This window comes from Epinephelus moara, chromosome 18 (assembly GCF_006386435.1).
Source record: "Epinephelus moara isolate mb chromosome 18, YSFRI_EMoa_1.0, whole genome shotgun sequence".
Lineage (NCBI taxonomy): Eukaryota > Metazoa > Chordata > Actinopteri > Perciformes > Serranidae > Epinephelus > Epinephelus moara.
The window spans coordinates 12,671,940-12,699,451 of record NC_065523.1 but is presented as its reverse complement, the minus strand read 5'-3'; the positions used below and the strand labels follow the sequence as shown (position 1 = coordinate 12,699,451).

General features: G+C 40.8%; 3 protein-coding genes across 4 annotated transcripts in view; all 3 read left to right on the top strand.

Moving 5' to 3' along the window:
- The first annotated feature begins 284 nt into the window (after positions 1 to 284).
- On the top strand, positions 285 to 8,933 carry LOC126405445 (uncharacterized). The gene is made up of 4 exons (XM_050069179.1): positions 285 to 416; positions 5,008 to 5,604; positions 5,697 to 5,816; positions 6,299 to 8,933. The coding sequence occupies exons 1-4, from the start codon at positions 406 to 408 to the stop codon at positions 7,338 to 7,340; spliced, it is 1,770 nt and encodes a 589-aa protein (XP_049925136.1). The 5' UTR covers positions 285 to 405; the 3' UTR covers positions 7,341 to 8,933.
- A 2,016-nt stretch (positions 8,934 to 10,949) lies between these two features.
- LOC126405761 (uncharacterized) lies at positions 10,950 to 21,335 on the top strand. Of its 2 annotated transcripts, none has more exons than XM_050069669.1 (4): positions 10,950 to 11,048; positions 14,492 to 15,088; positions 15,171 to 15,287; positions 17,830 to 21,335. In XM_050069669.1, exons 1-4 carry the CDS (start codon positions 11,041 to 11,043, stop codon positions 18,854 to 18,856), a joined length of 1,749 nt encoding a protein of 582 aa, XP_049925626.1. In that variant the 5' UTR covers positions 10,950 to 11,040; the 3' UTR covers positions 18,857 to 21,335. The 2 variants fall into 2 exon arrangements, with proteins under 2 accessions (XP_049925626.1, XP_049925625.1); XM_050069668.1 differs by lacking the exon at positions 10,950 to 11,048 and adding an exon at positions 12,109 to 12,370.
- Positions 21,336 to 24,996: 3,661 nt separating this feature from the next.
- The window catches only part of LOC126405644 (apolipoprotein L4-like), an 8,428-nt gene continuing 5,912 nt past the window's right edge, over positions 24,997 to 27,512 (top strand). The window contains 1 exon segment of the mRNA XM_050069459.1: positions 24,997 to 25,072. Coding sequence (XP_049925416.1) covers positions 25,058 to 25,072 — 15 coding nt within the window. The 5' untranslated portion in view covers positions 24,997 to 25,057.

Sequence of the window (27,512 nt, the reverse complement as noted above, 5' to 3'; positions counted from 1 at the left end):
GTCATTGCTTTGGGTCTTATCAGAGAGAAGTATGTTACCAACAGCATTTGAAGGCAGCATGAGGAAATAAGTTTTAAACAGTAAAGGTGTGGCGTGCTGCTGCTTAGAGTTAACATGTTATTATGGCTGTCACAGACAGTTTCAGCCTCCTGAATAAACAGGTCATATTACTGTCAGGCAGCTGTACAGTGCAGAGGTAGGTGTGGCTCATCCTGCTGTGCTGATGTGGAGGAAGGAATCCGAAACCAATCAGTGTCACCTGTCGAAGTGTTGTCAACAAAACTCTTCAGCAAGGTGTGATTCAGTGATTTTAGCAGATATAGTCGACACACAACAATGAGACCACGCGCATGATAAGATGAGACCTTGATAACGAAGTGACGGGAGTAAACCGAGGGGACAAACATGTCTGCAAGGTAAAGAGATTAAATCTTTGAACGACTTCTGCACAGAAAATCAGAGAAAAGCCTGAAGTAACAAGATGTCAAATAACGCGAAATAACTATGTGTACTGACTAATACACATAAACATATTCTAAACAACACAATTAATTAGACCTACCTGTTAAACATGTTGCGAAACCTTCAATGTACAGGGTTCTTTTAGTAGCCTATAAAAGTAAATCTTCATATTCTATAACCAATGGCACATTGTTTAAAATATATTATTCTGCAAATTATTGTGCCCCTAGAATATTGTTGATAAATTAAGTTTTCTGATATGCCTTTAAACCATGTGTGCTCTGGCGACATCTGCTGGTCAATTTGTGTAAATGCAATAACAGACAAAAGTGATGGATCCTGATTGCAACTGTGAAGATTTTCTGCTTTTCCTTCAATTTTTTTTAAACTTATTTTTGATTATTTTAATTTTTTTCTGCATTGAGCAAGTTTTTTTTTAAAAGCCCACTTTATATACCTCATCTAGACCATACTTAGGCCACATAAATACTAAGGTAACATTTTCAATGCAGGACTTTTACTAGAAATAGAATACTTTTACAGTGTGGTTTTACTGAAGTAAAGACAAACACTGAATATCCTCACAAACCCAAACTTTTGTTTGGTATGCATTTTTAATTTCTCCTAGCTATTTGGGATCAATAGGACCTGATAAGTATAAATAAACTAAACATTGTAAATGATAATAAAGTCCCTATATCCTGAAACGAGACAATATTAAAGTCCCAAAGTCTTCAAACGAGTACTTCCTAATTAAAGTGTCTTAGCTTGTTACTGTTGCTAAAATTGGTCAAATTTGTTGCCATATGAAACTACAAACATTATTAATCATAAATAAACAAGTTTCAACCATAAAATGTGATCAGGTTTTGTAGCTGGTCCACTTTTGTGTCAGGATCAGCTGCAGACTGTCTTGGCAGAGATGGCTGCCATCTTGTTTTTACATGGATTGGTGTATTGTGGTCTTACTACCACTAGATGGCACAAAAAAGTGTCCACAAACTTAAAGCAGCTGTGCGGAACTTTTTACCATTTATAAAACTGTCCCTAGTTCGTATCACCCCCCCTTGAAGATCCGCATATTTATTTGAACCCAACAGCGACAAAAAAGCCTTTCTCTATATGGCTATTTAGCGTAGCCTCGGTCGGGTCGGACACAGCGGAAGTCAGCAAACCAGAATACGGCACCCGGAGTCTGCACGCCCGCAGCGGCCCGCAGCCATTAAACCACAGAAGAAGAAGGAGCCGTGTTTACGAGTAGGATTTAAGAAACGGACTAAATGACATGTAGTAGGGAGTAGCGAATGATTTCGGACACATTGCACACTCTTGTACAGTAGGTGGTGGTATGCACCTGGAAGTTGTTTGCGATCCGCCAATAAATTGAGAGAAGAAGAAGAGCCGTGTTTACAGAGAGTGTTCTTCGAGTAAGCGGTTTTACCAGATGTATCTATAAGGACTTGGTTGTACTTTCAATGTCATGGCGGATAAAGAAGGAGCACCATCTAAACAAAAAAGAACAGAAGAACAGAAGAAGGCTAAACAGGACAGTGATAGGGCTCAAGCCCAAACGCGTGTAAACCTCGGTCGGGCATTCACCAAGTGGAGAGAGCTGAGAGATTTTAAAGGTTTTAAAACTGATCCTGAGTTGGCCCTTTTCCTAATCGACAGGTATGTAATTTTTGTTTTTATTTAGAGAATATACCGCAACTTGTTAGACGTTGTTTTACTTCAATATATGGCGACATGGAAGTTATAAGCAAGCTAAATGTAACGTTAGCTGATGTGAACCGCTTTTGTCTAGTAACGTTACAACAAACGCCACAAAATTATCTGTGACTGTGAACATGAACACAAATATACAGCAGGCAGTTGTCCTCAGTTTATAAGAAATTCAGAGCTACACCAGAACATTTATGATTTTCCTCTCGCTCTCCAAAACAAATGCATGCGGTAATTGCCGGTTGCAGTCGAGATTTTACGAATGAAGCCGAATGCCGGCTGCAGTCGGAACTTTACGACACCAGGCTGTGGGTTTCATACCGCTTCGACCAAAGGGGGCACTATAATCAACGAAAACGTAAAGTTCTGCACAGCTGCTTTAAGTATATTGAAGTATAAGGTCCAGTAAACACAAAATGTAATGTCCTTGTATGAGGACACAGCTCTCAGGAGGATATGCTTTACAGAGGTGAGTCACGTGGGGTGTTATCATTTATTAATGTGTATGTTTCCAACAGTACTTGAGGGCAGTATCATGAAATCAGTTTGAATGTGTACATGCAACAACCGATCTGGCGATACAAAGCTGTTACTGGCCAGGGACGGGAGCAGAAATAGAAGAGCATTGTCAGAACTGCCAACCTCATGTACTGTCAAAGGCTCTCCAGCCTCTTTGCCAGTCAGCCACTGGAGGTATCTGCCATTGGGTTCACCAGCTTGAACCTGCAACAGACCAGAGAGAGAATGTGTTGGTCATGATTGACGTCTTCGCTAAATACACAAGACTGTACCAACCAAAGACCATAGCACTGTCACAGTAGCGAAGGTCCTGGCCGGTTCAGGGTACCCAAAAGAATACACTCTGACCAGGGGAGAAATTTTGAGAGTTCTTTTATCCAGGAGCTCTGCCAGCTATGTGGGAAATAGAAGTCCAGGACAACACCATACCGCCTGCAAGGAAATGGCCAGTGTGAGAGATTGAACAGGAAGCCCCATGACCTGCTCTGATTGCTTTCCCCTGAAAAGATGCCAATATGGCCGAAGCACATCTTTCAATTGGCATGGGCATACAACACTTTGACCATCGCGCTACTGGCTGTTCCCCTTATGTCCTAATGTTTAGGGCAGCGCCCCGGCTTACAATTGACTTTCTCTTGAGGGCAGATGTAGCTAAAGACACAACCAGCTCTTGAGATGAGTGGGTCCAGCAACACCAGGAATTACTTCAGGTGGCACAAAATTTGGCCCGGAAGAACCTAAGTCATTGGAAGATCCAGGATGTCTGGTCACCGGTCTTTTACCAGGTAGTCAAGGTGCCATCGGACTCTGGTGTGCGAATACCCTCACATTGGCTGATGGCATTGGTAACCTGCAATGGGTGCACAGGACAGAGATGAGGGAGACGCAGCTCAAAACTTTACAAGATCAGACTGGCCCACGGGCAATTCTGGCAAATGCCAGATAGACCAACCAAGTGAAAGTGTATGAACATCTGTACATCTGTCACATTTTCATGGATGCAATATCTCAAGAATGCTATGAGGGAATTTCCTTATATTTGGCACAAACTTCCACACTGTTTAGAATTTGGCGGTCAAAGGTCAGAGAAGGACACCGTGACCTCACAAAACATGTTTTTTGGCCATAACCCAGGAATTTATACACTGATTATGACAAAATTTCACTCAAATGTCTAATAGAATAAAATGATGAAGTGATAATGTTTTGTATCCAAAATATCAAAGGTCAGCTTCACTGTGACATCATAATGTTCTGCAAAAACACTTTTCTGGCCATTATTCAATGTCATAACTCAGGAACAGAAGGGGAGACAGTTGGTCGGTTACTGAATTGTTGACACTAATCTTGGGTGTCCACCTTGAAACTGTGCTGATTGTATAGCTCTTTTGTGCTGCTGGGGGGAAGATGTGTGTGAAGCATCCATGTTGTCACAGGCATAAATGTCAACTGTAACTTGACTGATTCATGAAGGCATACAACCATGAGATAGCAGTTCTAGTTTATAAATGTATTCTGTGCAATAATGAGTTCATCTTGAATGCAGCATTGTCTTTTTGTTTGTAGTTTATTTTGCAGTCGTTTTGTGCCATTTTGCATCCCTTTGTAGTCATTTTGGGACACCATTCTGCTGTTTTAAACTGCTTTACTAATGTTATTGTGCTTTTACTAAATGCTACCGTGACCTCAGTATGTTGTGAAGCTGTAATATGAAGTAAAAAACACAAACTGGATTTGGTTGGCAGATACTCAAAATTAAGAGACTTTGTTAAGGTTTAGAGGTTTGAAAAACACTATAAGGATGTCCCAACTTTTTTTTTTTTTTTTTTTTTAAAGATTCTTTTTTTGGGCTTTTTGCCTTTAATGGACAGGACAGATTGAAATGGGGTGAGAGAGAGAGTGGGGGTTGACATGCAGCAAAGGGTTGCAAGCCGGAGTCGAACCTGCGACCGCTGCAGCGAGGCATCGCTTCTGTACATGGGGCACCAGCACTATCCACTACTCTACCGACGCCCCGGATGTCCCAACTTTTAACTGAGCTCTGTGACTTTCCACCAAGAAATGTTAACAATCACTTAAAACAGATGCTCTGGCCCAGGAGCCAAAGGAGTCAGGAGCCTTTCCTCAATTTTCATTTAGCAGTCATTGTGGAGTGGTTGCTCTAAGATCATCTCCTGCATTATCACATAACACACCCAAGGTGGAGATACATTAGGGCTTGCACTGTGAGACCAACTATGCAGCAATGATTTAATTTGAATTTATGTTAAAAACTCACAAACTGTATGATGTTTTGTGTTACAGGAAGGAATTTGAGGAGGCCTTGTGTTGCTACACCACAGATACCCTTGCCTACATCGACACAGTGAGAGGATTCTGTGAGAGGAACCCGAAATGGACTCTTGGGAGGGAGACAGAGTTGCACATGATGATGGATATCAAAGACAGAGCTGACAAGATCCACCTAAACATCGGCCATGTTACCCAATCAGAGAAGAGGGGTAAGGCTATGTGGGAATATATGAAGAGCAAGGTAACTCAGATGACTGCAGACAGCAGGCGTGCAGAGCTGGAGACAGAGCTGGCTGATGTGCTGAAAGACACTCTGGGAGGTCTGGAGAAGCTCGACTGCTTCCTGGATGCAGTGGAGAAACTGGCGGTCACCTCGCTTCATGTGTTCATGGAGGAGAACCAGGTGCTACATCTGCCAGAAGGGATCAGCCCTGAACATGTTCAGGTTGTCATCATTGCTGCACGGCTAATCTGCCCTCTCCTCCTCGAGTTTAAAAGAGATGCAAGTGTCTTCTTCCTTCCCAAACTTCAGAATGTGGAAGTGCTGTCATATCAGCTGAACAAATACGTTCTGACCACCAAGACAATCTGTGAGGAGTTAGAGAAAAGGTAAACTGACATTTCCTCATTTTGAAAAAGGTAGATTTTTTTCCAGAATAAGCATCTATTATATTATGTAAGTGTAATTTTGTCTTTCACAGCTCCCTCTGTGAGTTTTGCCTGAAGGAGAACACAGAGACTTTGGTAGACCTCGATGTGGATTTGTCTGAAGATGATTTTCAAAGGATGCTTTTTCACATTAATCAGCTTGATGAAATCAGGTAAGCATCATCCAAAACTAACAACATTCCCCTTAACCTCAGATTTACTGTATGTTTAGTGCTAATAGGCAAACCATAGCATGCTAACATGCTTAACTAAGATGATGACCAAGGTAAACCTAAACATCAGCATGTTAGCATTAATGTTAGCGTTTAGCTCATATAACCACAACCTCAAAGCATGAATACGGCACCTCAAGGGTCCACTCAGAAATGAAGGGATACTTGCGTTATGGCTCTTGTCCTGCAGGGGGTAACACCTCTGTATCATTTGAAATTTATTTTATGAAATATTGTTGCCATTTCTGCTCATTTCAGTTTTATGTGGATTGAATTGATCTTGTAGCCATCTAATGTGGGCTTGAAGAAAAAAAAAGAACAGATCCATCCAGTATTGTCATACTGAATTTTAAACATACTAATGTCTTAAAAATGTTTCATCATGTTTGGGCTGTCTTAATTTCCTCTTTTATCTTCATCAGGATGGACCAGAACTTCCGGATGGTGTTCTTGTTTCAGGATGAGCCATGTTCTGGCTTCATTGATGAGTTCAGTGAGCGACAGCCCAGAATGCTGCAGTTTCTTAAAGACCTGGAGGAGAGTGCTGTTCAGCTGGACAGGATGAATACAGGAGCAAAGATCTCCAGTGTGGCAGGAAGCTCAGTGGGGGCAGTTAGCGGTGTGCTTTCCATCGTTGGTTTGGCATTAATTCCTGTAACAGCTGGAGTGTCTCTAACTCTGACAATGGCAGGATTAGGGCTGGGAATAACCAGCGGAGTCAACAGTGCTGTAACCACTGCTGCAGAGATTGGAGTAAATCGCAAACATCAAATGAAAGCCAGTGAAGTTTTCCAGAGGTTCATGGAGGATGTGCAGAGTCTCCAGGATTGTCTGTTCAGTTCAATGGTTCCCAAAGTGGAAGCAAGTGAAGTGGATGTGGTTCTGGGAGTTGGCAAGATTGTAACTAAAGCTGGAACTGTTGGAAAAAGCATTGATTCATTTACTGATGCTGCCTCTGCTTTGTTAAAAAGTGACGAGGTGATTACAAGTGCTGGCAGAGTGGCAGTACAGGAAGGAGAAACATTGCGTAATGTGCCCAGGGTGGCAGCAGATCTCCCAGATATTGGACAAGCAGCTGTCAAAGGGCCTCTTGCCCTCTCCAAGTCAGCCAGGGCTGGTCTCATTGGGCTCAATGCTCTCTTCCTCGGCATGGATATTGTCTTCATCTGTAAAGACAGTATGAGTCTGGCCAAAGGCAGCAAGACTGAAATCTCGCAGTTAATCAGAGCCAGAGCTGCTCTTTGGAGCTCTGAGATGGACTCATGGCAGAAGATTCATGACTCACTGACCAAAGGTGTGCAGCCATCAGAGAAAAACAAAGGTATCCTGGAGACGCCATTTTATCCAGAGAGGAAGATGAAGAAACAAAGAGAAACATTAACAGAAGTTTCATCTGATGAAGTGGATGAAAAACCAGAAATGGAAGAAAAAAAACTGTCTCATACAGTAGTGCTCAGCGAATAGAGACAATTATTGTTGGTGGCAGCAATCACAATATGCCTTGTTGCCAGCTCTGACACTAAAATCAGGTAGGAGATCCATTTAGTGTGTAGAATTAAGTGGCATCTGGCAGTGAGGTAACAGAACTAAAACTTGTCCCATGTGCCAAACATGTTAGAGATCCACGGTGGCCGACAGAAATGGCCCTACCTAGAACCAGTGTTTGGGTTGTCCATTTCTGGCTACAGTAGAGCCACATGGTGGACCTACGTGGGAGAGGACCTGCTCCATATATTGATATATACGGCTTATTCCAATGTAATGAAATCCCAATTGTTTTCGGCTTCAGGTGATTGTAAACTTATAGAAACATAGTTATGAATATTATATACTATTTCTGCCAATAGATTCCCATAAACCCTACACACTAGATATAATTGATTGATGCTTAAACAGGGTTTGAACACCGACTGTGGCTCCACAGTGGACCTCTTATGAAGGAGTTGATGCGGAGGCAGAAAAGCAGTTTGCAACTTCATGAAGCAGTTTGAGTGATGATACAAACACGTTTGTAGCACTGACCATGTGTGGTGTCTGAAACATAAACAGCAGTACAGAAATACTGAATGGTTGGCATGAACAATATCTTAAACATCTGTACCCTCATTTAACCACAAACACATCCACAGTATACAGATATAACAGCTGAATTCTTGCTTCATTTACCAGACATATAAAGTAGCTTTATGAGCCATGTGGTCTAAGACTATTATTCAACAGATACTACAAAGGAACAGTTGGTATAACCATGTAAATATACAATAACTGTAAAAAGAGGAAATAAACTTGGTTAACTTATCATGGAAATGAAGAATAATCAGAACATATCTTACAATCTTCACAAACACAGAGATTGTGCATACTCTTTTACTGCTTACAGAAGCTGAGGAAGCACACAGTCTCCAAACAATCATGTGGCAACTGCACAGGCAACAACTCCCCCTACTGACCAAATGGCCCTCCTGCTCTTCATTTGAGTAATATTTCCAGCTGTCACTTGGAGCTTCTGAGGGAATTCAGCACACAAGACCTTTAAACTCAGCTTACCTTTAACACCTAAGCCTCAAAATGTCCGCCTGGACTTTTTTGCTTATTTTAACTATAAAAGGGCCTGAAAATGTCCTGTGAGGAAGTGATTTTGCCTGTTTTTCCAGAACACTTTGAACTTTCAATATCTGACAATTATTTACAATTTACTGCATGTAATAACAATGTAATAACAGTTTTAAATGAAGAAAAAACAAAAAACGGAATTTGGTTTTAGAGATTTAGTGAGGAAAAAACACTGCAATTGTACATGAACAGATTTTGCATAATAAATTTGATATTATAACAGTATAAATCATATTTACAATAAAGTTTTTTGAGTATTTGTCTCTGAATGTGCAAAAACAGAACAAAATGAAAACTTATATACAGGCGTTTTTTTTTAAGAACAGTATAAAACATATTCACAATTTTTGAGTCTATCTCTTAATGTGCAAAAACAGACCAAAATGAAAACTATATATAGGTGTTCTTTTAGAACAGTAACATATTTACAGTGAAATTTATTGAGTCTTTNCACAAGACAAACTGAAAGTAGTGGAGAAAAATATTCAGCTTGTTCACACACTATATAGTAAAAACAAGGCATGGTACATTGTTCGAAGATATACATATACATACAATCACCACTTGGTAGCCAACACTACACTAAAAAAGTCACCAAACATAAAATGAATGCGCCATATTTTGTCATGCGCACATTTACGCATGAAGTAAAAAACACACATACGTTGTACAAACTTACTGACTTATAACACTGCTCTAAAGGTGACCACACAATACAAACGTCGATTTACACACACAATAACTTATACAAAGTAAAAACTAGATTTCTTTCTTTCTCTCTTGACAAAATCGCTGCTCTGCTCCGTTTCTCCGCTCTGTGGTTGTTGCGCGTATACACCACGTCTGTGTGGGTGGAGCGGAGAACAAAGGGGCGGATTCGCGGTCTTCCTGCAACAGCGCCCAAGAAGTTACCGTAATAACACCATGTTAGCTGTGAAGCGCAACTTCTCAGCTTTCAGAAACCGTTTTAATTTTTCCGATAGGACAAACCGTCGCGGAATAACGGTAATGCAAAGTGTGCTTGCACAAACGTGTCGTCGACGACACACTAGGCGGAGAAGAGTTGCTCACTTTTCAGCCTCAAATTTACTGTCACATAAAAAAATAGATAATTAGAACAAACAATTATGGAAAATACATTTTGATCTGCATTATTTGTATGTATAAATCAATCTGCATCTGTGTGTGTGTGTGTGTGTGTGTGTGTGTGTGTGTGAAATTGCTATATAATGAATTAAGATTATTACAAAAATACTTTGCCCACATAGGTGTTTTCAATATTAATGCAGACAATAGTTTATAATTATTATGTAATTATATACTATTCTGTGTGCTGTTATTCCATCATTTTACATATACTGTAATTTGTTGACTTTGCTGCAACTAAACACACCACTGTGTCACTTTACTTGAGATGGTATTGCAATATTACATTAGTTTAAGTGCAACAGCAGTCATGATGGGTACTTAACATCTGTGATTTTGACTGGGATTGCTCTTGTTAAGTTTTGATTGTTATATCTGTAACTGTTGGGGAGCTGGAGCCTATCCCAGCTGACAGTGGGCGAGAGGCATGGTACACCCTACAAGTTATTTTATGTACTTACCTATTTCTTCCTCTTTTTTTCAATATGTTGTGTTGTCAGGGTGTTAGTATTGCAGAATATAGTTTCCTGTAATGCAGTGTATTGCTGATATTAGCAGATGTAAAACCTTGACTGGTGTTTTCACTGGACTCACTCAGAGAAGTGGTCCTGAATCCACTCTGCTGCTGTCTGGTTGTTGTCGGCTGAGCTACACTGATGGAGGAAGTACTCTGACCTTTTACTAAAGTAACCACAGTGTGGAAGTACACTGTTATAAGCAAAAGTCCTGCTTTCAAGATCTCAATAGTACAAAAGTATTAACTTCAAAATATACTTTAAGAGCCAAAAGAAAAAGTACTTATGCAGAGAGATTCATTTTAGAATAATATATATTATATCACAAACTATAATTATTGATGCATTAATATTTTCATCACTTTACTGTTGCAGCTGTTCAGAGTGGGCCTAATTCAGCTGGGTAGCTTGTCAGTTTCACTGAAGGATCAATAAAGTCTTTATCCATAATAATGCATCAATGTGTTTATTTATTGGGTCTACATTTTCTATATTAATCTGGATCTGCAAAGTTGTCAACTAAATGTAGGCTAGCTAGTTAAGTGAAAAGTACCAAAATCTTCTCTGAAATGTTGAGTAGAGGTATAGAGTGGTGCAAAATGGAAATAGGCCTATTAAAAGACAAGTACCTCAGTATTGTACTTGAGTCCAATGGCCTACAGTAACTCTCCACCACTGGAGCTCTGCTGCTAAACGCAGAGCTCTTTGAAGCGTTTAGATTTCTACCCTGCTTCTGTTCTGCTCTGTTCTGATGTGTGGCAAAGGGGTGTGGTCAGATGTGTAATGACAGCTACTTAGAGAAATCTTAGCTCAGGCTGCTTGTAGCAGTTTCTCTTCAATGTGACGCAGTGAAACTAATGTAACAGTAGCCTATACTGAGGAGTGGAGACATGGAAAGGTAGGTTAAAAAGCCTGTTTCTTCTTTTTGTCTTTTGTATTTAACAAGAATGTGAAAGCGAAAGTAAAACAAGAATGCAATGTGTAAACTTTTGTTGTTTTGCACTGGGCTTTGTGTTAAGATCATTGTTAGTTTACAGGTGTGTAGCCTATAACTGTAAGTGGATAGCTTGAATTCGTTATTTGGGCTGTGTATTTTATGTACAAGCAAAAACAAAAACTTGTTACTTTCTATTTGATCATGCACTGCATTTTTAGTGTGTTTGACAACAGGTTATTTTCTGATATTGTTAACTTGTACGAGGCACCTTAGTCTCGTAACCAAGCCTTAAAGTATTTTAACCATAAACATAGCAAGATAGTTTCAGATAAAGAACTGAAGACAGCTGCAAGGTGAAAACTGTAAATCTTTGAGCTACTTTTGTACAGAAAATGAGAGAAAAGCCTGAAGTAATGACAAAATGTCAATAAAATAAAAAGTATTAGGAAACAGATCTGTTAATTCCCATAACTTCACTATATTTAAACACACCTTAAGTAGCACAATTAAGTACCAAGTTATGAAGATGTAAAACATTTTGAAACCCCCAGTGCATGGTTGTTTTAGTAGCCTATGAAATACATCTTCATATCTTATGAACAAAGGCAACAAATACAGAAATAGGCACCTATTAGCTTTTGCTATGTCAATCATTGTATTAATTATCATCATAAAATCTATTCACTATGTTATACTACAATTATTGTCTCCATAGTGTCCCCTCAGTATGTGTAGAATATTGTTGAAAAATTAAGTTTCAACGCAGGACTTTTGCTCGTGATAAAACATGTTTTACAGTGAGGCACTGTCGAGGTAAAAGAGCTAAATACTGAGTGTGCTGTACAGAGGTAAGTCACTTTGGGTCTAACCATGAATTAATGTTTAAGCTCATGTTTCCGACAGCATCTGAAGGCAGCATCAGGAAATAAGTTTTGAATAAGTGAAGGCCTGGCGTGCTGCTGCCTACCGCTATCGCAACTCCTGAATAAACAAAAGTCAGCTGACTGTCTCCTTGTATGAAAATATGTGAGAGCTGATGTGGAGGAAGGAAAACGAAACCGATCGGCGTCACCCCGTCGAAGTGTTGTCAACAAAGTTCCTCAGCAAGCAGTGATTCAGTGACTTTAGTAAATTCAGTCAACTCATGAGTTGGTGATCTTTAGCACAGTAAACTATCAGATTTCCAATCTTGTTTTATTTTTATGTTAACCACGTGCATAATTAGACGAGGCCTCGATAAGGAACTCAAGACAGAGAACCACGAGGAGAAGCATGTCTGCAAGGTAAAGAGTTTATATCTTTAAACTACTTCTGCACAGAAAATGAGAGAAAAGCCTGAAGGAACGACAACATGACAAATGACGCGAAAGAAGTAGGCTACCGACCAGGAAACAGGTCTTTGCCCGAAACTCATAAGCCTACACATAAACATATTTTAAGCAACACAATTAATTACTTGTTAAACATGTTGGGAATGTGAAATAGTTTTGAAACCCTCAGGGTTCTTTTAGTAGCCTATTAAATAAATCGGCATATTACATAAACAAAGACACACATTAGCTTTTTCAGGCCAGTAATTTTTTACTAATTATCACTGTAAAATCATTTCCGTTTAAAATATACTTTACTGCAAATCATTGTGCCTCTAAAACATGTAGAATACTGCTAAAGAGGAAGTTTCTAAAACATTGAAGTCATTATACCCATTGAAAAACCATGTGCACTTTGGCGACATCTGCTGGTCAAATCTTGTGACTGCAATGACACTGAATTTTTGATGAATTGGTTACAAACTGTAACCACCAGTTATGAAATACAGTATACCATTTGTCGTGTTATATCTCGATATTTTAGCTATTAATTCAGCAGTGAGTTATGTAAAAGAGTAGAGATTAAATTAAAAAAGCAAAGATTTTTGGAGTGTTTTGTAAAGTATAAGTATGCTTTTTATGCTGTTATATCCTGCTGACATCTCACAACCCCTCAGATTTATTTTGGAAGAGGTCTTGACCCCAGGTTTGGGAAATACTAACGTATGTAGATCATATATGTTTTCATATATCGGTGGGTCTTGTGGTAATATCATGATATTTTAATAATGTAATATATAATTTGTTATGCTTTTAAGCCAGTGACAGCTGTGGCCAGATCCATTATGTTTTTGGGTTGTTGGTCTGTCCATCTGTATGTCCATCTGTCCCATTCTTGTGAACGCAATATCTCAAGAATGCTTGAGGGAATTTCCTCAAATTTGGCGCAAACGTCAAATTGGATTCAACGATGACATGATTAGATTTTGGTGGTCGAAGGTCAAAGGTCACTGACCTCATAAAACATGTTTTTGACCATAACTCAGGAATTCATACACCAATTATGAAAAAAAATCACTCAAATGATGGCGTTTTACATCCAAAAGGTCAAATGTCAACTTTACTGTGATATCATAATGTTATGCAAAAACACTTTCCTGGCCATTATTCAGCATCATAACTCAGGAACAGAAGGGGAGACATTTGGTCAGATACTGAATTGGTGACACTAATCTTAGGAGTCCATCATGAAACTGTTCTGACTGTATAGATCTTCTGTGCTGCCGGATAAAGATGTGTGTGAAGCATCCATGTTTTCGCAGACATGGATGTAAACTGTAACTGCAACTTGACTGTGGCATTCAACCGCAAGGTTCTAGTTCTAGATATAAATGTGGTATCTATAATAATGAGTTTATCTTGAATACAGCATTTGGAGTTTGCAGTTGTTTTATGTCTCTTTGCATCCCTTTGTAGTCATTTTGCGACACTATTCTGTTGTTTTTAACTGCTTTACTAATGTTATTGGGCTTTACTAAGATATTAAGAGACTTTCTTAAGGTTTAGGGGTAAAACATAAACACACATTACGGATATCCCAACATTTAACTGAGCTCTGTGACTTTCCACCAAGAAATGCTAACAGTCATTTAAAACAGACACTCTGGCCCAGGAGCCCAAGGGGTCAGGGGCCTTTGATAATTTTTTATTATCAGCTACTGTGGAGTGGTTGCTGCCATATCTTTTTCCTGCACTGTCAAAGAACGGTGACAGAAGGGTGGAGATATATTCGGACCTGCAATGACAGACATAGACCTATTTGTGGGTTCTTTTTGCTGCTTGTGCGGCCCTCTTACGTATATTTTTTATAACAGTCAGTTTAGAGTATGCCTCTGGAATTCCTCAGTTTGGAAAGCCATGTAGCCCTTACACTTTGCCGTACCTCCCAACAAGAATTGGGACACACTACCTCTAGGTGTGAATGCGCAAAATGGAGGGGTAAGGGTTAAGTGGTAGGGACGAAGAATTGAGCCTAACCCCACAACAACAGTTCAGTTTGACTTTGTTTTTAAATCTCACAAACTTGTGTTACAGGAAGGAACTTGAGGAGGCCTTGTGCTGCTACACCGCAGATACCCTCACCTACATTGACACAGTGAGAGGATTCTGTGAGAGGAACCCGAAATGGATGCTGGGGAGGGAGACAGAGTTGCACATGATGATGGATATCAAAGACAGGGCTGATCAGATCGACCTAAGCATCGGCCATGTTAAGCAGTCACAGAACAGAGGTAAGGCTATGTTGGAATATATGACGAGCAAGGTAACCCAGGTGACTGCAGACAGCAGGCGTGCAGAGCTGGAGACCGAGCTGGCTGAAGTACTTAAGGCCACTCTGGGAGGTCTGGAGAAGCTCGACTGCTTCCTGGATGCAGTGGAGAAACTGGCGGCCACCTCACTTCATGTGTTCATGGAGGAGAACCAGGTGCTACATCTGCCAGAAGGGATCAGCCCTGAACATGTTCAGGTTGTCATCATTGCTGCACGGCTAATCTGCCCTCTCCTCCTCGAGTTTAAAAGAGATGCAAGTGTCTTCTTCCTTCCCAAACTTCAGAATGTGGAAGTGCTGTCATATCAGCTGGACAGATACATTCAGACCACCAAGACAATCTGTGAGAAGTTAGAGAAAAGGTAAACTGGCATTTCCTCAAAATAATATGTAGAATACTAAAAAAGCCATCTGTTTTATTCAGTGTAATTTTGTGTGTCACAGCTCCCTCTGTGAGTTTTTCCTGAAGAACACAGACACCCTGGTAGACCTCAATGGGGATTTGTCTGAAGAGGACATACAAAGGATGCTTGATCACATTAATCAGCTTCATGAAATCAGGTAGGCTTTACCCCTGGATGTACTTTTTGTCCCCAAATATGTCAACACAGACATGCTAGGTTTGATGAGTGACAGAAATTTAATGGTCATCAGCAGGACATTTTGATGCATGCTCCAAAACATAGAGGCACACAGTTTATGTTCCTATTCTGCATGAAGGTTTGATGGTCTGTCAGAATATCTCAACAACTATTTGATGGATTTCCATAAAATTTGATACAGATATCCAACGTGATCTCATCCCTATTCATCATATTTTGACGCTGGGACAGAAGCGTTATTATATATATGCCAGGGCAGCCTTTTGTGTTTTATTTTGACGCAGACAGGTCAAGGATAAGTCACGTGAAGGGGTCGGTGGATAGGTTCGGGCAACAAAACTACATTGTACTTGGTTAAGGTTAGGAAAAGATTGTGGATGATGTGACAAAAGAACTCAACGTTGACTTTTTTGTTGCACACAGGCCACAACACTGGCCTCCTAGGTCAAAGTCTTATGCTTGTGGACCCATCCACCTTCCCTCCCACCAGACTTTTATGATCTTTATATTACATCCATTGCACTGAACGTTTAATGATGATGCGGATGGGTTTACACTGAACTTGGGTGAAAGTTTGGCGTGTAAAACAAAAACACACACCTGCCAGTGGCCGATGGAAAATTTTGATTTGCATGTGGGTTTTTTTATGTGCTTGGGGGGGGTGGTGGTTCACTGGTAACTTCTGAGCAAGGCATTTCTGCCGTTAACCCTAACCCTTGAAAAACGGAAACTTGATGAGGCTGGCCAGCCGCAGTCATGGCTGACCTACGACCCGCACACCAACACGATGAGCTGCAGCCTTTGCTGCAAGCACGCCAATTTTCCTGAAGTTGGATTTTCATACTAAAAACGTAAGGTAATTATTTTTCGTCAAATAAGGCACAACCTGTGAAATATCTCAACATCTACAAGATGAATTGGCACAACATTTATGGTTCTCAGATGATGAATCCTAAAGATTTTGGTGATCCTCTGACTTTTCCTCTAACGTCACTGTCAGGTTAAAATTAATCAATTTAATGATGTGATCACCGACTGGTTTGTTAGATTTTTTGAATCAGCAACTAAAGCTGTTTTATTGTACTAGGCTGTGAACATGTTTATTGCTGCCGTGAAGTTGGACTTTTTAACATGGGGTTCTGTGGGGACTGACTTGCGTTTAGAGACAGCATCAAGTGGCCATTCAAGGAACTGCAGCTTTAGGCATCTTTGCTTAATCTTTTAGCCCCAGAGGTTGCCACTTGATGCTAACACGCTAAACTAAGGTGATGACCAGGGTAAGCAGCATACCTACTAAACATCAGCATGTTAGTGTTGTCATTGTGAGTATGCTAGGATTGATGTTAGCATATAGCTCAAAGAACCACTGTGCCTAAGTACAGTCTCACGAAGCGCCTAGCATGGCTGTAGAGTCTCGTTTATATTTACTGCAACTACAGGAAATTAGAGGCAAAATTACTGTATCTCATAACTCAAATGATGTAAACCAGGTTTTCCATGATTTCTTTAAGTAACTCTATCACTCTGATAATGAATATGGCACCTCAAGGATCCACTCAGAAATGAATGGATACTTGGGTTATGGTTCTTGTCCAACATGAGGTAATACCTCGGTACCTCTTGACCGGAAGCATTGTGTTTTGGGTTGTCTGATTGTCTGCCTGTATGGCTGTATGTCTTTATGTCAGTACATACATCTGTCTGCACGTTCGTCCATCCCATTCTCGTGAGCATGATATCTCAAGAAAGCCTTGAGGGAATTTCTTCAGATTTGGTACATATGTCTACTTGGACTTAAAATTAACTGATTGAATTTTGGTGGTTGAAGGTCAAAGGCCACTGTGACCTTGCATCCGTCTCATTTTCATGAACGTGATATCTCAAGAAGGCCTCTAGTGAATTTCTTTGAATTTGGCACAAATGTCCACTTGGACTTGAAAATTAACTGATTGAATTTTGGGGTTGAATGTCAAAGGTCAAGGTCACTGTGACCTCAGGAAGCATGTTTTTGTCCGTAACTCAAGAATTCTTACGGTAATTATGAAAGACTTTCACACAAATGTCTAATCGCAAAAAATGATGAAGTAACAAGATTTTACATCCAAAAGATCAAAGGTCAACAACTGTGAAGTCATAATGTTCTGCAGAAACACTTCTGGCCATTCCTCGATAACACAAATCAGCAAAAGAAGGGAAGACACTGGTCAGATACTGAATTCATGACACTAATCTTGGGTGCCCTCTCTGCAACTGTGGTGGTTGTATAGATCTTCTGTGCTGCCTGGGAGATGCGTGTAAGGCATCCAGACACGGATGTAAACTGTAACTGCAGCTTGACTGGTTTGCAGAGGCATTATAGTTGCTTTTGGAAACCATTAATGTGTGTTAAGAAAAAAAAGATCCCAAATTTAATAATGTCATATTGAATTTTAAACATACTAACCTTTTGACGTGTTTCATCGTATTTGGTCTGTCTTAATTTCCTCTTTTATCTTCATCAGGATGGACCAGAACTTCCGGATGGTGTTCTTGTTTCAGGATGAGCCATGTTCTGGCTTCATTGATGAGTTCAACGAGCGACAGCCTAGAATGCTACAGTTTCTTAAAGACCTGGAGGAGAATGCTGTTCAGCTGGACAGCATGAATAAGGGGGCAAAGATCTCCAGTGTGGTAGGCAGCTCAGTGGGGGCAGTTGGAGGTGTGCTTTCCATCATTGGTTTGGCATTAATTCCTGTAACAGCTGGAATGTCTCTAGCTCTGACAATGACGGGGGTAGGGCTGGGAATAACCAGCGGAGTCAACAGTGCTGTAACCACCATCACAGAGATTGGAGTTAACCGCAAACATCAAAAGAAAGCCAGTGAAGTTTTCCAGAGGTTCATGGAGGATGTGCAGAGTATCCAGGATTGTCTAGAGGTCACCCAAAGCCAAACAAGCCAGATAGATGTGGTTCTGGGAGTTGGCAAGATGCTTTGTAAAGCTGGTGCTATTGGAAATGGTATTGATTCACTTGTTGATGCTGCCTCCACTGTTAAGCTGTTAAAAAATGAAGAGCTGGTGACAAGTGCTGGCAGAGTGGCAGTGCAGGAAGGAAAAGCATTACGTAATGTGCCCAGGGTGGCAGCAGATCTCCCAGATATTGGACAGGCAGCTGTCAAAGGGCCTCTTGCCCTCTCCAAGTCAGCCAGGGCTGGTCTCATTGGGCTCAATGCTCTCTTTGTTGGCATGGATATCTTCTTTATCTGTAAAGACAGTATCAGTCTGGCCAAAGGCAGTGAGACTGAAGTCTCACAGTTCATCAGAGCCAGAGCTGCTCTTTGGAGCTCAGAGTTGGACTCATGGCAGAGGATTCATGACTCACTGAGCAAAGGTCTGCAGCCATCAGAGAAAAACAAAGCTATCCTGGAGACGCCATATTATCCAGAGCAGGAGATGAAGAAACAAAGAGAAACAGAAACAGAAGTTCCATCTGTTGAAGTGGATGAAAGTCCAAAAATTGAAGAGAAAAAAAATTGTGTAGTACAATAGTGTTGGTGAACAGAGACAATAGCCCTTTTTACAGAGATAGCACTGTAAGAAATCCCTCTTCATGCCGCCTTTGTATTTTTACACAGAAGCAAACAACAGCAGCATCAGGCTGCTCCAGAGTGTGATTTTAGACAGCATGCTGGCATGTGATATATAACATATGTGTCAGCAGCACTTTATAAAAAGTAACAATAGAGTGTGCCAGGGCTGACGTCAAAACCCAGAAGTTTAGCATCGCGCTGGTTCCCGGAAGAGAAAGTGAATGTGATTTTTGCTATGCGTTTTGGATTATGTCAGAAAATAAGCTCTGTGGCTAACACAAGTTTATGATACTTACAGGTTTTGTTCAGTGAGATAATCTTCACATATGAACACCTTTCATACCGCATTTGAAGCTAAAATGCGATCGCCGGAAGTAAAAAGCTAACGTTAGGCTTTAACGGACTACATGACTACTCCACGGTCGCATGACTCTTGATGTCACCGCCACTAAGCTTTCATCTGATTTCGGCCGCTTTATTTTAAAAACATTATATAATGGGGAAATCGGACTGTTTAAGCTAAATAAGAAGCTGTAATGGCGGACTGCCAGCACTCTCACCTGTTCGGGGATGAAGACGTTTAATGTCCCCGACAGGGTTTGTAGTCATATTGAGCCACTTGTTAGCAACCGCCTTTTTTACGACACGTAAAAGCTTCAAAATTCACAAGTAGGGTATTTACTGACGTGTTTTCTGTCGTAGAACAACACCTGAAACTTGCTTAAGCTTTTGTTAACCACAGACCTTATTTGAGGCATTTTACCAAAATCCCATTCAAAAAACGTATTGACTTTGAGACGAGAGAACCGGGAGTGCTAAAAGCGCTAACGGAGTTCGGGGTTTACTGGCACACTCTATTGCATAACATGGCAATAACAATCATTAACCATCCCCTGTTATATGGTGACTGATCACGTCTGCTCCTTAGAGGGTAAGGAGCTCCCTGACCACATTGTTTTCCCACTTTGTGGACATTTTCAGCCGCTGTTCTTCTTTGAGTTAGCTGCTAACTGTTACTACAAACTTTGTAAGTCTCCTATGATGGGTTGCATGCATGCATGATAGTCGTCAAAACTCACATCCATGCCACCCATGATCCCATCCTGCCAGCTGTCCTGTTAATACAGATATCGTTTCGGCGCTGTGAATACCTCCAATGCCAGCTTAAAGGTGACAACTCTGCCCCCCCACTCCACGATTATACTGCATGGCGAGGCGGCATAATGGCATGAAATTTCCGCTTTAAAGAGGGCTGTGTAAAAAGGGCTAATGACGCTAATGAATGTCCTGTTGCCAACTCTGACACTTTGATCAGAAATGAGATCTATTTAAACTCAGCTTATAGCTCACTGCTTAGCATCATACAGCATTAAAATGTAGGGATTTTTAATCAGCTGTAGGGGTGGGCGATATGGCCCTGAAAGAATATCACAATATCTAAAGGTATTTTTGTGATAACGATATTCTTGACGATATGACATATTAGGGGAAAAAATGTATTATTAATTTAAGAAAATAGAATAAGTGATATAGTTTTATATGTCAACCAGTTTGCCTTCAAATATTCAGTAAAAACTAAACAAAAATTGTCTCTCATTTATTTAGTTTGTAAAGAACAACACTAACTCAGAGTGAGATTCAGATTCTGCATACAATATTAATAGTTCAACAAAATAAAATCTACCACAAGTTACACATTTAAACATCTCCCAAATACAAAAAATGCACCCTGGGATCTATATATATATATATATATATATATATATATATATATATTTATATATGAATCAACAGGGGATATCCTTCTCTTCTAAGTTGTTTTTTTTTCCCCAACCTAGACATTTATGCTCTGTAACCTGTGACGGGCTGTTTCGCTATAACTATCGCACATTCACATGTATGTAGTTCTTTGTTGAGCCGTAGGCGGCATGTAGTTTTGCGTTACCAAAGGTGTAATCACTTGACGATACTGACTCCTGTGTGCGCACGGCCATAGAGGAGGAGGAGAGATGGAACCACCACGGAGTCTGTAGTTATTTTTCCCCTTTAGCTATGCTTGTTGTTACCATGGGTAACAATATGACGTCAATATGTCAACAAGTCCAAATATTGTGAGTATCATGGTATGAATTATTTATATCATATTAAAAAATTACCAATATTACCGTGAATGAGATGATATGGCACACCCCTAAACAACAGTAATTCTCATGACATAAACCTGTTTGAGTCATGAATTTAACTTTTTGCTAAACTTGTTTCAAAACATAATGCATTGTACTCTACTTGATGATAAATGTGAATATTCTAGAGCTGCAATTACTGCCATGTACTGTATGCAAAATTATCCACATTCCATATGATTCTGCATTATTCATATGTATAGTTCAATCTGCACATTTTTCCTTCACAAATAAATAATTCAACTTTTTTAAAAAGGTCTGTTTATTGTTGTCTGTCTACAATACTTGCAGAATGTCTGCAGATTCATGGTTTGACACCCATGTGAGGGCAAAAGACAACATGCTGTTAAGGGTTAAAACACAATTTTATTTTTCGCTGAGGTGGGAGGAGGAGAGCAGGCCTAAGTCCACTTTTGCCACATGTTGGTTGCTTCTGTACTTGTCCTTCGTTGTCACACGTAACCGTTACTTGATGGCTGACTTCAGACCATGCCATGCACTAGACTGGCATCACTCTTCGGCCTTTCTGGAGGTGCATCACGACCTTAAGGCTGCAGCATGTCAGGGGGACCTTGGCCTGCAGATTAGAAGCACACAGAGAATGGGAGAGAACATTCACATAGTTAACTTCACGTGTACCACAATGGCAAAAGCCCTTTCACTTAAACATGCACATTAGGGGTGTAACGATACATCGATCCACATTGATACATCGATTCATTGATTAACGATCCGATTATATCGATGCAAAATGAAAACATCGATCTATATCGTCATCTTAAAGATACACATTTATTTTGAAATTCACATAGCACGTCTGTGTCACCATTTCTGGGCAAGCGCGCCTCCGCTCAAACAACAAACAGAGCTCAGAAATAAAATGGTCAAATCATAGTCTAGTTGTTTTTGTGAGTTGATGTAAATGATTGTGTTAGATGGGCATATGATATCGCGTCATATCGATCGAAGGCTCCTGAATCGAATCGAATCAAAATCGTGTGATATCGGCAAACATCGTATCGTCATCCAAACATATCGATATAATATCGTATCGTGATGAAGCTGGTTATTTACACCCCTAATGCACATACCTGCAGATCAGAAGCACACAGAGAATGAGAGAGAGAGCAGAATTTGCAGCCTGCAGCTTTATTACCCCAGGGAGAGAAGCACCTGGGTCACACCTGTCCTCAATCAATAATTGCCTCACAGCCATTGGCTCACTGCAAGTGAGGTCCCTCCACCCACCCACCCACCCACACACACACACACACACACAGACAAGACCATTGCACACACAAACCACGCTCAGTCAGTGCCACATACTAAGTGTCAGGTAAGATGAAGGTGCCAATGCAGTCTACTATGTTGCATGTACATTTTGATTTAATTGGGTGTCCAAATTGTACAGGGGGTGTGCAGGTTCAGTTCTGGCCCATTGCTGCATGTCATTCTCTCTCTTCTCTTTCACACAAACACTGTCCTATCAAATAAAGTCTCAAACTGGAAATGGGTGTGGTTGGATGTATAATAATTTAGCAGCTATTTACAGAAGAAACTTAAACAAGACTGCTCATAATAATTTCCTCAGCTGATGGAACAGTAGCCTATACTGAAAAGTGGAGACATGGAAACGTAAGTTAAAGATGTCATTTTTAGATTTCTTATGTGTTCTTGTGTTAAGAACTTTAGATCACAGGTGTGTATTACCGTGAGTGAATAGCTCTGCTCCAGCTGTTTGGACTGTGTATTTTCTAAGCGAAAACAAAAATATATTAGTAAGAAACTATAGACGAACACAGCAAACTGAGAGGAGAAACTTGTATACAGGAGCATATAGGTGCAGGAACATAGGATTATTATGGGAACCACAACACAGCAGAGCATAAGCAGCTAAAATATGATGGATCACGTCACTTTCATGTTCTCATCATATCATCAAGGTAACAGAGGTGGGGGACATCAACCAACAAAATTTGACTGCTGTGCTGAAGCCCACTCTGTGACTTCAAACAGGGATGTTTTTTTTTCTGTGACCATTAATTTACAAAGATTCACTTAAATATTTGCTCCTTGCTGGCAAGGCTGCAACTGTGACTAGACTTTCCTGCAGATTTTCGAATGACTTGATGAGATGGTCATGGAACTGGCTGAAGCAGTGCACTGCTGCACCCTGCAAAACCACACCTGCCCAGGTGAAACCCCAGTCCTGTGGACGAGGACCTGCTCCATATGTGGATATAAATGACTCATTCTAGGTGACGAAAACAGGATCCTTTTCCTTTTTCTTTCCTCAGGTGATTATGATAAAACATACAGATTACATTATAGTCCACACTGGACCTTTAAAAACGTTTTTTTCTCTGTTATTGACTTTGTGTGTGTGTGTGTGTGTGTGTGTGTGTGTGTGTGTGTGTGTTTTACCAAACCGTCTATGGCATTTACTGGAAACGGGTGTGGTCAGATGTGTTATGATAAAACAGGTATTTAGGGAAATCTTAGCAGAGGTTGCTCAACAGTTTCTCCAGAACTTGACACAATAAAGCTGATGGTACAGTAGCCTGCACTAGTAAGTGGAGAAATGGAAAGGTTTTTCATTTCAAGGATTTCATTTTTGTAGACTGCCTTTGTATTTAACATGAATGTGAAAATGAAAGTAAAACAAAAATAAAATGTTTTATACACAAGCCAACTGAAAAGTCTGAAGTAAAACCAAAATGTCAAATAAGGTGAAAAAAGTAGGCTACTGATGAGGAGACAGATCTTTGAATGTCTGAAACTCCCATACACATGAACCTATTTTAAGCAAAACAGTTAATGACTTTATAAATAGGTCTTAAATATGTAAAATATATCTTTAAACCCTCAGTGTACTGGGTTGTTTTAGTATTAAATACATCACCATGTCTTACAAAGTTTATAAGTTAAGTTTAAGTTTAAGTTTACTTACTTTATTAATCCCCCTGAGGGGAAATTCAATGTTTTCACTCTTGCTTGTCAATTACACACAGGTCCGAAAGACACACACATGCAAAGGCAGGACCTATACAAAGGCAGCACATAGAGAAATAAGCACCTATTAGCTTTGTTATGTCAATCATTGTATTCATTGTCACTGTAAAGTCTGTTAAGTGTATTCTACTGCAAATTATTGTGCCCATGGTGTTTCCCCAGTATATGTAGAATATTGTTGAAAAATTAACCATGTGTGCTCTGGCGCCATCTGCTGGGGAAACTATGTTAAAACAACGACAGACAAAAAAAAAGTGATAGACCTTGAATTGTCTGGACCAGTGGTTTCAAACTGTTTGTTGTAGTTTGTGTCCTTTTGTAGTCATTTTAATGTCTTGTTGCATTAGAGACTTTGATAAGGTTTAAGTGTAGAAAAAAAGGCTCTGGCCAGGGGCCCAAAGGGTCAGGGGTCTTTGCTCATTTTACAGTATTTTTCAGGAGTAGTGGTTGGTGCAAGATGTTTCTCCTGCACTGTCAAAGAATAAACCAAGGGAGGAGATACAGGTCTTGAAATGTGAGACTCCATAACAACAATTTAATTTGAATTTGTTCTGAAATCTCAGAAACTGTATGATATTATGTGTCACAGAAAAGAACTTGAGAAGGCCTTGAGTGGCTTCACCGCAGATACCCTCACCTACATCGACACAGTGAGAGGATTCTGTGAGTGGAAACCTGAATGGATGCTGGGGACGGAGACAGAGCTGCACATGATGATGGATATCAAAGACAGGGCTGACAAGATCGACCTAAACTTTGACCATGTTAAGCAGTCAGAGAACAGAGGTAAGGCTATATTGGAATATATGAAGAGCACGGTAACCCAGGTGACTGCAGACAGCAGGCATGCAGAGCTGGAGACCAAGCTGGCTGAAGTACTCAAGGCCACTCTGGGAGGTCTGGAGAAGCTCGACTGCTTCCTGGATGCAGTGGAGAAACTGGTGGCCACCTCACTTCATGTGTTCATGGAGGAGAACCAGGTGCTACATCTGCCAGAAGGGATCAGCCCTGGACATGTTCAGGTTGTCATCATTGCTGCACGGCTAATCTGCCCTCTCCTCCTCGAGTTTAAAAGAGATGCAAGTGTCTTCTTCCTTCCCAAACTTCAGAATGTGGAAGTGCTGTCATATCAGCTGGACAGATACATTCAGACCACCAAGACAATCTGTGAGGGGTTAGAGAAAAGGTAAACAAACACTTATTTAAATCGATATGCACATTTTGTTTTTATTGATATGAGACACATCCCTGTAAAAGAAAGTAAACAGACTCTTCAGTAGAATTTAAAAGTAAATTTGTCTTTCAAAGCTTCCTCAGTGACTTTCGCCTGAAGAGGAACACAGAAACTGTGGTAGACCTCAATGCACATTTGTGTGAAGGTGACGTAGAGAGGATGCTTCGTCACATTAATCAGCTTGATAGAATCAGGTAAGTGTAAACCATGTTTGGCAAAATATTTTGTCAGCACTGTTTGCAGTGACTTCAATGCATAAATTCGTAGACTGACCCCTGTAACAGCCTGGTCTTTGAAATACCTCTTTTTACGTTTTCTGTTTGTCCTTTTTTGTTTTTCAAAGGATGGACCAGCACTTCAGGACAAACTTTTTGTTCCAGAAAGTGTCATGTTGTCGCTTCATCGATGAATTCACCAAGCGACAGCCCCGGATGCTGAAGCTTCTTAAAGACCTGGAGGAGAACGCTGTTCAGCTGGACAGCATGAATAAGGGGGCAAAGATCTCCAGTGTGGTAGGCAGCTCAGTGGGGGCAGTTAGCAGTGTGCTTTCCATCATTGGTTTGGCATTAATTCCTGTGACAGCTGGAGTTTCTCTAGGTCTGATAATAGGTGGGACAGCACTGGGAATAACCAGTGGAGTCAACAGTGCTGTTAAGTTTAAGTTTATTTCCTTTATTAATCCCCCTGAGGAGAAATTCAATGTTTTCACTCTTGCTTGTCAATTACACACAGGTCCAAAAGACACACATGCACAAACAGGACCTATACATGCACAAAGTGGAGAGATGTCAGAGTGAGGGGGCTGCCTTTGGTGAGGCACCCCGAGCTGTTGGGGGGTTCGGTGCCTTGCTCAAGGGCACCTCGGCAGTGCCCAGGAGGTGAACTGGCACCTCTCCAGCCACCAGTCCACGCTCCATATTTTGGTCTGGACGGGGACTCGAACAGGCGACCCTCCGGTTCCCAACCCAAGTCCCTATGGACTGAGCTACTGCCATTACCACTGCCACAGAGCTTGTGGTAAACCATAAACATCAAAAGGAAGCTGGTGAAGTCTTCCAGAGCTTCATGGAGGATGTGTAGAGTCCCCAGGATTGTCTGGAGGAGGTGTCCGCTCAACCAGCTGCTAACATTCCATTGAATGTACAATATGACAAGGTACTCAGTTTGTTGAGTAAACCTGTGTCAGTTAGACGCAGTATTGGCGCACTTGTTACAGATGTCTCAGCTTTACAGACATTGAAAACTGAAGAGCTGGCAGGCAATGTGCCCAGGGTGGCAGCAGATATTGGACAGGCAGCCGTCAAAGGATCTCTTGCCCTCTCCAAGTCAGCCAAAGGTCTCATCAATGCTCTCTTCCTCGGCATGGATATCTTCTTCATCTGTAAAGACAGTATGAGTCTGGCCAAAGGCAGTGAGACTGAAGTCTCACAGTTCATCAGAGCCATAGCTGCTCTTTGGAGCTCAGAGTTGGACTCATGGCAGACGATCCATGACTCTCTGAGCAAAGGTCTGCAGACATCAGAGAAAAGCAAAGCTATCCTGGAGACGTCATTTTATCCAGAGAGGGAGATGAAGAAACAAAGAGAAACAGAAACTTCATCTGATGAAGTGGATGTAAAACCAAAAAAGAAAAGAAAAAGAAAAAAATGTGTGATACAGTAGTGCTTAGTGAACAGAGACAGAGACAGTTACTGCATTTGTGGCACCTATCACATTGTTGCCAACTCTGACACTTTGGCCAGATATGAGATAAATTTAAACTCAGCTTACAGCTCATTGTTATCATCAAACAGCTTTAAAAATGTTAAAATGATAAAATGTAGGAATTTTTAATCAGCTGTAATTGGTTACAGACCATAGACCCCGCCCACTCAACTGAGTAGGCTTGCATCTCTCTGGCATACTGCAATGAATTTGCGATTTACCTCGTCCAAACGATGGACGGACCAATGAACGCCGGGGGTGGGGGCGGGTCTAGCGATTAGCCAATCAGCGCCACGCAGATGTCAAGCTGTACGCTGGTGGGTAACTGGTGAGGATAGCAACAATGGCGACCGCTACAGATCCTACAGACCACATTAACGATGCTATCGAGGTATTTCGCCACTACTCGCGTTAATGGAGGACCAAATTAAGGAAGCTGCTAAACTGGATTTAACGGCGATGCAGCTGGACGTGCACAACGA